Raw genomic sequence first — 12,371 nt, 5'->3', positions numbered from 1 at the left:
TCCGTATATGCCGTACTTAAGACGGCACTGTGAGGGTATCGTCCCAAGGGATTGGGAGCTTGCTAATGTTGTCCCGATATTTAAAAATGGTAGTAAAGAAGCTGTGTGCAATTACCGTCCAGTGAGTTTGACGAGTTCTCTCTCGAATTTTTGGAAATTATTATGAAAAAGCGATTGGTGAAGTGGATAGACGAGAATAATGTATTATCGGATAATCAGCATGGGTTCAGGAAGGGGACGTCATGTGTAACTAACCTCATTTGCTTCTATGATCACGTGACTAAGACTTTGGGTGAGAGCAAAAATGTAGATGTTGTTTCCCTTGATTTCCAGAACGCATTCGATCGGGTCCAACATGGTAATCTCTTGAGGCGTTTACACGAGATTGAGATTGGGGGCAACTGGCTGAATTGGATAGAATCGTGGTTAAGAGATAGGTCACGAGTTATGGTGAACAGTTAATTCTCTGGTTGCACAGGCGTCACAAGTGAAGTTCCTCAAGGAAGTGTCCTTGGCCCCTTGTTATACTTTTTCACTTTTTATCGATAACCTCGATCAGGGTATCGATGGGATTGCTAGCAAATTCGCAGATGACCTGAATATAATGTACAGTGAATGTATGTGAAATAATGTACAGTGGAACTTCGTTTAAGGAGCCTTATTCGTTCCGCACAACGTGCTCGTTATCTGAATCGCTCGTATATCGAATCAAACTTTTCCATAGGAAATAAAGTAAGCTCGGTTAATTCGTTCCACAATTATTCACTCCTATAACAATAAATAATAAAAATTGCATTGGATCACTAATACAACAGAATAATATTATAAATTATGTAAAATTATTTTTGTGTGACTTTGAAAAAGAACCTATCAATGATACTTGCCTTTGAGTCCATTTTAGGATTTCTCGGAAGTAGGGAAGTGCATTGTAGTTAGACAGATTCATTTCTTACTTTGCTTTAGCTTTATTTGATTGGTTCTTTTACACAAAATTTTTCACAGATACCCACATTCTGTACATCTTTAATCTCGTTTGAAAGGTAAGGGATTTCTCACTTCTATCTTCCTCAAACGAGATACCCTCCATAAACTCTTACTGTTACGTGCAAAGGAAATCCATCAGTTCATCAGCGGTCAACTCTTGGCTATGCTCCTCTACTAGTTCTTGATTGTTATTCTCATTCACCTACAAGTCCCATGGTCTTCTCCAAGGACATAATCTCTTCGACAAATGTTGGCTCCTGTTTATGAACTAGCCCCTCAAAGTCGCGTTCAATAGTGCAATCAGTCCACAGTTGTCTCCAAACAGAATGAAAAAAAAAATCAAGCGCTCATCCTCGTGGTTAAAATATGCTAGATCTAGTTTCGTATCGTAAACAGTCACACTCTCATGTGTGTTTCGAGTGAGACGCCCTGACCGGAGACTGTAGGGGTGAATATCATCCTCAATTTCTCAGTACGAGCGTGGACGAAAGCGAAAGACCATCAGCTCATGTGTGATAACGTGAAAATAAATAAACCAAGCACCAATTTTTGCTCGTAATGCGAATTGCTCGTTAACGCAAGTTCACCGTATTCTTACTTGTGTGTCTTAACTATGGTAATGTAAGTTCGGAGTTGGGAAGATAATTTAATTTTAATCGTTGATTTTTTTTTTTGAAGAATATAAGTCAAGTTGGCTTCTTGAAAATACGTGAAAAATCGGGACATTTTTACAAAAAAGTCCTGGGTTTTTTGCAAAAACAGAAAAAACCTTTAACTTCCCAGCAAATACGAGACATATGGTCACACTAGTTATGAGAATAAAAACGTATAAATCGTATAAATAATCGTATAAAACGTATAAAAAACGTATAAATAATCGTATAAAACGTATAAATAATCGTATAAAACGTATAAAAAACGTATAAATAATCGTATAAAACGTATAAAATAATATATCAGCATTGTACTGTTAGCTTTGTTTATCAACATTTTTAAACATAAACAACATCACTGATCGAATCCATCACCCTAGACTGAAATTTGAGCACAATTTCCAGTTAATTTAAGCAATTTATTCACAATTTATCATATTTAGTAATTACGAGCATAACTAATTACATTACTTATGAATACGAGCTGAGGATTACACGTAATCACCCGGTAAATGTGTAAAACGAAATTTATTAAAATGACAAAAATGGTTGGTAACTATGCATGTTAGCCGGTGATTGTGTATAATAACGGGATTTATCAAATTTCCGTAACATATATAGCGATTCTGTTTTAATTGGGAAAAATTATTGTGGTGGGGTTTCTTTTCATGGAAGAAAGTGGCGCCATCTTTTGGGGAAATTGAGGAAAACGAGGACATTGAGGATGTGTGCGCAGGCGTCCTCCTATCTGTTTCGAAATCTGTTAACTCCACACAAAAAATGGTGCTGCCATCTATACTTGTTATTCCTCACTACATTAATGACGTCTCGGAAAAATATACTGAAACTGAAACATTCTGTTAAACTAGGGTTAACAGTAGGATGACCATACGTCCGGTATTTGCCAGGACAGTCCCGACTTTTTTTGCAAAAATGTTCCGGTTTTTTACTTATTTTTTTTAATTCACTGTTTCAAGTGGCACTTCATTTCTATCGATTAGCGACTTTTCTGTGATTTTTAGCACGAGTTGGCCATTTCGCTTACTTTTGGTATCATTTTTGGCAATAATTGCAATGTCCTGTATTTTCCTTCATTCATTCCGAAGCCCAATTTTACGTATTCTTCTCGAGTAAGTATGGTCAGTTTAATTACCAGGGTAGAATATCGAGAAAGTCCTCCTTTCAAATTTTTGTGCGTTGATATAACTTCAAGCGTCCTTCTACGTTTCGGGAAATGCACACTTTTGTCCTGTCCTTTTCAGGTTTCTGGACTCATTTTTCTTTTTTCTGGGGAAATTTTTTCCCCTACCTCGAAACATATATTTCTTCATTGATATAGGTGATTTGTGTTTTTTCCCCCACACGCATTCATCAATGGCCGTTGAAATTCCCAGAATTTTTTCCTGTTTCTGCTTTTTTTAGCGGTTCGGTTTTAGAGTTGGGAAAAATATTGCTGTGGCCGGTTTTATTGGTTGGAATAAGGGCGCCATCTATTGTGCAAATTGGGATAAGTGATGTCACTAAGGGTATGCGCAAGCGTCCTCCTTTCTGTGTCTCAGACACGTGTCGAATCCGAAAATTCGAAAATCATTGGTTCATTTTGCACTTGCGCAGTTGCCGAGGTAAGGCAGCCACAAATATAAAAATGATATTAACACAAACTCTTCTATCTTTTTTTTAAAATTAGATCTAGATGGCAGCGCTATGTCTATTTTTGATGGAGTTATTAAGTTTGAAATTACTTAGACATAAAATATCGCTCATTTGGACGCAATTGCATTCCCACACCCGGCATCAGTTTTAACGACGTTTTTACTTCAAAAAAATTCCCAAAAAGAAAAATGGGAAAAAGATTCCAGTAACCTGAAAAGGAGGACAAAAGGGCGAATTTTCTAAAACGTAGGAGGACGCTTGAAATGACAAAAAAAGAGGACATATCCTCCTAAAGAAGTACATCTGGTATATATATATATATATATATATATATATATAACCCTACATAGAACAATAATTTTTCCCAACTAAAACAAAACCGTTAGAAAAAAGCAAAAAAAGAAAAAATTCTGGGAATTTCGACGTAGGAAGACGCTTGAAATGACATCTGAAAGGAGGACGTCTGGTAACCCTATGTTAAACGTACCCTGAAACAAAATGTTCATTATCGCTGAATCATTCTTGAACTGATCTCCAATTTTTTTTAAGGAACTAATTTTTCCACAAATACATAAATTATGATTGGAAACTTCTAGAAAAAAACTTAACTTCGATTAAGCCTTCGAGTTTTTATTGGTGCTATTTATTGGGTTTCCTGACACAGAAAACTTTCCTGACACAGGAGTACAAGAGAAACGGTGCTATGACCACAGAAAAAGATTGCTGCAGCAGGAAGTACCACATTGAGGGGTTAGCGCACCAGCCTCTCGGCTCTTGGTGAATATAAAAAAGGCCGCCGGTAGGAATCGGCAATAAATTGCAGTTCCTGGTTTAATTTGACTTCGTGTGCAGAAAATGACCGTGGTGCGACAAAAAAAGACCAAATGATCAAAATTATTTGCGTTTATTTGATGTATTATTTGGAATAATCACTATCGTTCCTATAGTTAGCTACCTTGTTCTATTGTTGGAAAAAAACCCCTTTTTTTTATATTTCCCACATATGGGAGACTCCTCTAAGGGGCCCTAAAGGCGGGGTCCTGTGTGGCCGCATCTGTCACACACCCCTGGTGGTGATTCTGGTCAATTTAATCGAATACCAAAAAATATGTATGTAACATAAATAGCCATGGTTATTTGCAATGCATTCATGGTGTAAAAAACAAAATGAAAACAACATGGACTCCCAGAGCTCTCTTTTCTCTACCCCACTTTGGGGGGGGGGGGTCATAACGTCAACTGATGATTTCTTGGGACCGTCATCGGTCAGCTATACATATAAAATGCCGAGGCGTATAGTGTGAAGCATGTGGATAAGCAAAAATTTCCAGTTTTCTACTGCTTTTCTAACACGCGCTGCGTTCATTTGAAACACTACGTCTAACACCCATGGCCCCCATAAAGGTTGGGCTGACAGGGTTCCAACCGGGGGGCGCGGGACGATTCTTACCATTTTTTTGTTTTTCATGAAATAAATTCACTACTTTGGGGCCCGTGAAACATCTGACAAGGGGGCCTCTGAAGATCCCAGCTTAGGGGCCCTACTGCAGGATGGGGGACCATGCTAACACTATCCGGTCAAAGCAAAGTTAACACCGAGTTCCCTTACCTCTTAAATCACTTATTCGCGTTTAAATGAAGCTGAAAGTGGGGGAGGGAACTTTGGAATGAAAATTAGTACTAAGAGTTGGAAATTTTTTTGAAGAAGCATTTCTTTTGTTCTCAATGCTCAAAATATCCAAGTTTTGCATGTTATGTCCCCTGAAATGTACCAATATACTTGAAACTATGTTAAAATAAGCATTTATGACAGAAAAAGTTCAGAAAGGCATTTTTACAGGAAAAGCTCGAAAATAGGCATTTAAAGCACTTTACCTGAATTTCCGGGCACTAGTAATCAAACACGATATATTGAGCGGGAATTGCATTTTAATTAATTTGACAAAATTTATAAATGACTAATAATAATTAGCATTATTATTAATCATTTACATACACTTCATCGTGGCTCGAATCATATTGAACAGACATACATTTCTCACATACTCTTAGAGCGTTTCATCATCTTTATCAAATATATGTTGCAATTCGATAACTTCGATAATTTTTTAATCTTTTATTGCGGTTTTTACTTAATTAATGTAAATTAATAGAAGTAAAGAAATAAAGTACTGGGATTTACAAAAATAAGGAAAACACGTTCTGAAACACGTATTTGAAAATGTAGATTAATTTACAATTACCACAATATATTCCGCTTAACGTTCCCACTTAGGAAGTTTTCTCGCTTAGTACAACTTATTTCCGTAAGACAACTTAATCCTAACTTTTACTAACACTTATCGAAATTTCCTGTTTAAAGCGTTTTCCCGCCTACAACGTTTTTCATGACGAGTTTTTGGTAAACGCTATAAGTGGGATTCACTGCATGTGAGCTCTTCAATGTTATTACTATAACGTTTAAATACGAGAAATTGCGTTAAATACGGGACATCACTAATTCTAGCTAAAATGTAGGCAATTGTCTGACAAATCGCCAATTCCTTATAAATAACCACCAGCGAGATATACAATGTTACAGCAAGTGTGCAGTGATTTAAAATGAATTTTACATGGAAAAAAGGTTGAACAGTGCTAGGGTTGTCTTAACGGCATCACTGGCCCACATGCAAAATGAATTTTCTTTGGCTCCCTACTTGGCTACAAAGAGTGAGAGAAATATACCTGCTATATCAAATTTCTTACTCACTGTCAAAAAAATTTGACCAGATCTCATTTTCACGAGGTCCTTTCTGCACTTGAGGCCGTCGAACCGTGCCCTGGTGAGCACATGCGTTAAAACGGCACTGAACATGGCAAATAAGTTATGTGAGATTAATATTGATATTTATAGTCATAATTACCACACACATATCCGTCCCCTATTTTAGTAAGGTTTATGAATTAAAGTAAGATTTGTTGAAAAAAAGGGCCTTATTAATAAAAAAGAAAAAGTCAAGGTCAAAATTACGAAATTTTCCGTATACATGTCATATTCAGTATGTCATTTCCGTATACATGTCATCTCAGCCACCTCGTTGGGCATTTTGCCTGTTGTGGCGTTGTATTTGTATTTGTATATTATCACCCTAATTATGACAAAACAGAATAACGACAAAAAAATTCGTCGTTATATCGAAGGTTGTTGCGCTTTAATTGGCGTTATAAGCGAAGTCCGTCAACATCCTCCATGGGAATTAGTCAGAATCGCGAGTTAATGTCATTATAACCGAGTTGTCGTTGCAGCCGAAGTCATTATAATCGAGTTCAATTGTATATAAAAAAAAAGAGATAAGGAACCATAGAAGTTATATACTAAAAAGAGCTCCGTGAGTCAAAAAAGTTGAGAACCGGTGCCCTAAGCATGTTTTTTTTCCCTTGGTTAATATAGCCCTGTTATTCTTTAATGACAGAAAGAAAGGCCAGACTTTTTTCAGGGGTAAAGAATGCAACCACCTGCATACACTCTTTTTCTTTTTGAAATAAGCTACTGCCATACCTAATAACAATTTTTAGTGTTTTATATTATATTATATGGGCTTTAAACTGAAAGCCTCCTTCACAATCAATAATAGTTTAATGAGAAAAAATTCAATTTTTTAATCAAAAATTTCCAAGACATCAGCTGAGAAAGGAAAGGTTTTCTTTTGAAAAAATTGCAGCCCGGGCGAGACCACGCCTTTCACAACGCCCCATTAGTCCGGCCCTGCACAGGTGGCACATCGGGAAAGGCGGGAAATTGTTACACACACACTATTTATGCGATTATTGGCTGTCATCACATTAATTAATTAATTAAAAATGTCCAACGAATTCTCAAAGACACCCTAGTCCGCAAGATTTCTTGTCGTACAGTTTCTTGGTATAATTATAAGCGGATGAGGCTCTTGAACGCATGCTCGGAGATACAGGAGGACATGCATCTCCGCTCAGCGTCAAAAAAATGTGGAGCCGACTGATCTCGGTTTTCATATATATGCGTATATGTGAATTGACATCATCATCATGCCCCCCCACCAGGAATCATCATTGTGCCTCGTATTTCAAAATCCCGTATTTTTCTCAAGGAAATAGCCTACTAGTAACTGGCTGGACGTATTGTATTTTACTGAAGATTCAAATATGACCCGTATTTTACGGGACATTCCGTAACTTAATTCAACAAAGCTTACTTGAATTTGTAATCCAAATTGAAACAGTACGGAATTAACTTCTTCAAGGCGGAAAACAAGCCGGTCTCTCTACAGGAAGCCGATTCAACACCATACTGTACTTACAATAATATTACTATAATTAAATTAACCATTTACAATTTATTTCCTATAAATTAAAAGAGGCTAATGTGTATAGGCTTACTTGATATAAGGTAGGGGGCCCCAAATATCGCCTACCAAGGTTACTTCTTCATATTGCCGATAGCTGGTGGCCATTATCGAAACTACGAAGTTTTTTCCTTCAGTAGTTGTTTGCGGAAGCTAGACACAAATGTGTTGTTTTTCTTTTCTCTGGGAATTTTTTCTGATTTTCGTGTACGATGAGTTAATAAACACGTTTCATTACTTTTAATATAATCGATAATGTTATATCATTTGTGAGGCAGTAATAGCGACTGTAATAGGCTACATTTTGGTGTAGCTTGTTTCTTGATTTGCGATTTTATTTCGAACGTGGAGGCCACCATGCTTGAGAGTTAGGTTGTTCCCAATGTCGCCCATTTGAGTGTTCCCCTTATCGATATTACGAACACTTTCGAAATAGTTTTTTTTCTTCAGATGTCGCATAGAAAGACGTGGGACAAGATTAAAATGAAAGAGGTGGTAATAGCGGTAGAAAATAAAGAGATGTGACTATTGAAAGCATCGGAAGCTTTTCAAGTACCCGGATCTACATTAAACGTCTACGTAAAAATATATGAAGATGAACTTCAAAAATTACTTTATGTGCCACTAAGACGAGGGCCTATTTTATCTCCTGATATAGAAAACAAATTTGTTGAGTATTATTTAGAAATGAATAAAACTTATTATGGACTTACGACAAAGGATGTAAAAAGGATATCATTTCAACTTGCTATTAGAAATAATTTACGCCACCCATTTTCTGAAGAAAACAAAACAAAAAGGAAATGGCTCACCCTTTTTTTCAAGAGACACCCTGCCTTGCCTCTGGAAAAGAAAAAAAAAGGGAAAAGCACTATCACTTGAAAAAGTCCGTCAACTTCTGGAAAAACATCAGGCAAAGATGTAAAAGAACCAGCTCCAAAATATACTTAAATCCGAGAAACGGAAGGAAGTTTGTCCCTCTTCAGAAGATTATGAACAACCTCCTTATGTGTCAGCTGATGACAACGACAGAAGTTGTGGCAAAGAAGATAATGATGCCCAATATTAAATTTGTGATGAACTTTACACAAACGATTGTCATGGAGAAACATAGTTAAAATGTGGGATATGTAACAAATGGTCTCACAAAAAATGTGATAGAGGAAAGTAAAGAAAACAGACATACATTTGTATAAGAATGCTTCTAAGTAAATTTTTTTTACATTTTGATGAAATTAGAAAAAGTGTTAAAAGGGGGTGTATGTTAACTATGTCTCTAAAAGTACAAGAAAGTTGTCTTGTATTACTTTAAATTTTGCTTTGTCTTAATTTTCACGCTTAATAAAGAAAAAGTATGACCATAACAGAAACTTCATTTCAACCCATTTTAGACGTAGGCGATATTAGGAACACTTTTTTTTAACAGGAAAAATGCCATGGTCGAAATTTTTTTTTTCTGTGTGTTAAAATTATGTGTTGGAGTTGTAATTCAGTTTATTTTTGAATACCGGTCTAGATAACAGATTAGAACTATTTTTAGACAAACTGCACATGGATAAGTCCTCTGATTAAAATAACGGCTATTTGGGCCCCCCCACCCTACATAGATTTCAGTGGTTCTCAAACTTTTGTCACTCGTGGCTCCCTTGCCTAATTCATGGTTTACATGCGGCTCTTTAGAATAGTTTGATAGATATTATCCCATATAAAAGAACTACTTCAAAGAATAAATAGTCACATAAATCAATAGCTCTAGCTCGCCGCGACGCCCCTGACAAAAATTCGCGACGGCCTGAGAAGCCGCAACGCACACTTTGAAAAACACTCAGCTAACGCACCTATGCAAGATTTCTAATAAGCCTGATGTTTTTTTAATTCATTGATTTGTAATTTTTTTGACAAAGAAGTACGAGTGTAAACTAAGAATAAATAAATAAAGCGTATTTTTTTTTTGCATTGATATGTGAGAGTACTTTGTCTTCAAAACCAGTGGGTTTCGAAAATGAGCCATTGTGTGAAATCAACTCCGTCAAAAAAAAAAGTGTAGAAACCCAATCTCTAAATGATACTTTGGAAGAAGGATATTTTGTAGTAGTTGCTTGCAGAGAAAAATATTTTCCAGGAGTGGTTATGAGTGTAGCAGAAACTGAAGCTATTGTGGATTGCATGGAGCCTACAAAAAAGGCTCGAAGTGGCCAATAAAAAAAAGACAACCTTTTCTACAAATGGTCCAATATTGCACAAGTGATCAAGTCTTCAAAATTACTGAAAATAGGACTTTTTCCGTGAATATTCTACAGCCAAAAATTGAAAGTTGTTTCTGAATGTATAAAAGACTGATACAAAGATTATATTTAGGTACCGTACTTAACGCAAGATTTCTAATAATACTGATATTCAATATATCATATACGCTCTATCTGCCGGAGTACAGTGTATTTCAGTTCAAAATACATATAGCGCGCACGCACTCACGGACACACACGCGCGCGCTGAAAAATTGAGGTCGGGTACTCTTTATCCATTCTGGACGGATACACATCTGAAGAGAGGGGGCGGGGGGACACGCAATAACCCCTCCAACATAATCAGGGACCGGTTTGGAGGTGGCGGAATTCTCGTTTGTAGAAGTATCATGCTTGTCATCCGTATTGACCTTCACATCTTCCAAGGTGGTTCAGTCACTGGTGCCCGCTATTGTACCAAGGATCTCCTTCCTCACGTGCATCTTTTTAGAGGTTCCTCAGTTCCTCTCAAAGCTGCATTAAGAGTAAATGCCGCTGCATCTTTCAAGCGGCTTTGGTTCCTCTTCATGCACGACAACGCAACACCACATCGTGCAGTGGTTATCGCAGAGCTGTTGGAGAATGAAGATATTCAACGCATCGATTTGCGGCAATATCACAGAATCTCAATCCAATCGAACACGTGTGGGACACGCTAGGTGGAACTCCTTTATATATGAAGGCGTCTTAACGCTAGGGAGACGCTTGGCAGCACGTCACCAGCCGCCAGCAACAATTCCGGAGCTGCGACTGGCGCTACAACAGCAATAGGCAGCAATGCTTCAACAGCTCGTTGACAACCTTGCACTCAGCATGGGCAGACGATGTGTAAATCCTGCATAGCAGTCACGGGTGATCATATCCCCTACTAAAGGCTGGATTTTCCTTGCCAGTCACTGTCACTTGTCACATGGACGTTTCGGTCTTTTGTCCAATTGTGCTTGAAGCTAATTTTTCAATAAAGTTCCTTTTCATCTTTGGATTTCTATTTTTAGAAAGTTTTGTTTACTTTTCCCATGTTCTTACGTCTTGCGGATGTTATGGCATTATTTGTGTCGATTTGGAACACTTTTACATGACGTTACATTAGAAAAACCGTCTCTTCCTTAATTTTTGCACACCAGTGTACTTGAGACATGAAAGATTGGAAATCACTTGTATAAAGAGAAAGCCGAAGTATATAGCAGGGCTTGCAGCATGCATCACATACATCAAATTCGTTCTTTGATGAACGAAAAAGTCATAAACTAGCCTGTGATGAATTATGTAGACCCTCACTATAATCACTAAAAGTACCACATTCCCTCATAATTGAAATAAGTCGGTGACCATTATTTCATTGATAGGAACCGTGAAAGATGTTCATATATGCTGATGAACAACATATATCTCCTGACACATATTTCATTGTGATTATAAATTTCATTTAAAAACCCATACTTTCTGAATATGAAGGCAAATTTAATAACTTACCTTCAATTTAGCACTCAAAGATAATGATATCAAAATGAATATCCACACGAATGCACCAATAAAAGCAACGACAAGCACAAGAGATCTGAAAAAGAATGTTGAGGGTATTGAACATACAATGTAGTTTTATATTATCTTTTCATACTCAGTTTTCGAGGGGAAAAAATAATTTAAAAGTACCTTGACAAAACAAGTGCTTGAAGGATTCCAAGCAAGAGCAAAACTACCAGGCAACAAATCAGACTATTGGCAAAACTTTGATCTCTCTCTGCGTAATACTAAAAGAAAGAGAATAGAATTACTGTATTCATAATTTTAATTGATGAATATATGGAAACACATTCCCTAGAAAAATGAAATGGATTTTAATTCTTCTCAAAGAAAAGGGGATTAACCTGGCGCTCTTTAAAATGGTCTTTGAAACACAGTGTCAAGATGTTCACGTGCGTTGATTTCTCTTGATCTACGCTTCTGGCATCGATCGCTTGTGCTAAATACTTATTAACACGACAAGTCGGTTGATGATACACAGCAGAATGCCTGAAAGTAAAAATTTTTCAATTTTATTATTTATTTCGAAAGGGCAATTTAAGAATGTTCATTCGTATGCTTCTTAAATTAAATTCACAAATATAAGAAACTCACCTCCGCCGAAGTTGAAAACTGAATTACACAGCTTAAAATGATATTTTTACATTACGGTACATTTTTCTATTCAAATCTTTTGGAGAAAAACCTTGTTCACCCATTAGTCTCGCAATGATAGCGGGAAGAAGTTTGACAGTCAGCAAAGAAAACCCATACCATATCTTATCAGATGAAGATGAATGAAAATAGTTTAGTCATACCTTTCACGATTTGCGTTATCTTCCTCTTCTTAAGTAGAGGAAACGTTCATTAGCACACCTATACTTACATTTCATTAAAAGCAGCGTTCGCCACTACACTATAGTTACTATGAC

The 12,371-nt window shown here is 36.8% G+C and overlaps 1 protein-coding gene across 1 annotated transcript in view; it reads right to left on the bottom strand.

The window, feature by feature from the left end:
* Positions 1-12,371, bottom strand: part of LOC149085630 (adenylate cyclase type 1-like) — a 314,970-nt gene that overhangs the window by 36,318 nt on the left and 266,281 nt on the right. Inside the window, exons 10-12 of the mRNA XM_089233786.1 lie at positions 11,805-11,949; positions 11,590-11,687; positions 11,410-11,494 (exon numbers count right to left, since the gene is read on the bottom strand). Coding sequence (XP_089089912.1) covers positions 11,410-11,494; positions 11,590-11,687; positions 11,805-11,949 — 328 coding nt within the window. The remainder of the gene's footprint in view (positions 1-11,409; positions 11,495-11,589; positions 11,688-11,804; positions 11,950-12,371) is intronic.

The sequence above is a fragment of the Pholcus phalangioides genome, unplaced genomic scaffold, assembly GCF_987345545.1.
Source record: "Pholcus phalangioides strain wild (caught in Gottingen) unplaced genomic scaffold, Ppha-v1.0 ptg000007l_1, whole genome shotgun sequence".
In the NCBI taxonomy this organism is placed as follows: domain Eukaryota; kingdom Metazoa; phylum Arthropoda; class Arachnida; order Araneae; family Pholcidae; genus Pholcus; species Pholcus phalangioides.
This window is presented reverse-complemented; position numbering and strand designations above follow the sequence as displayed.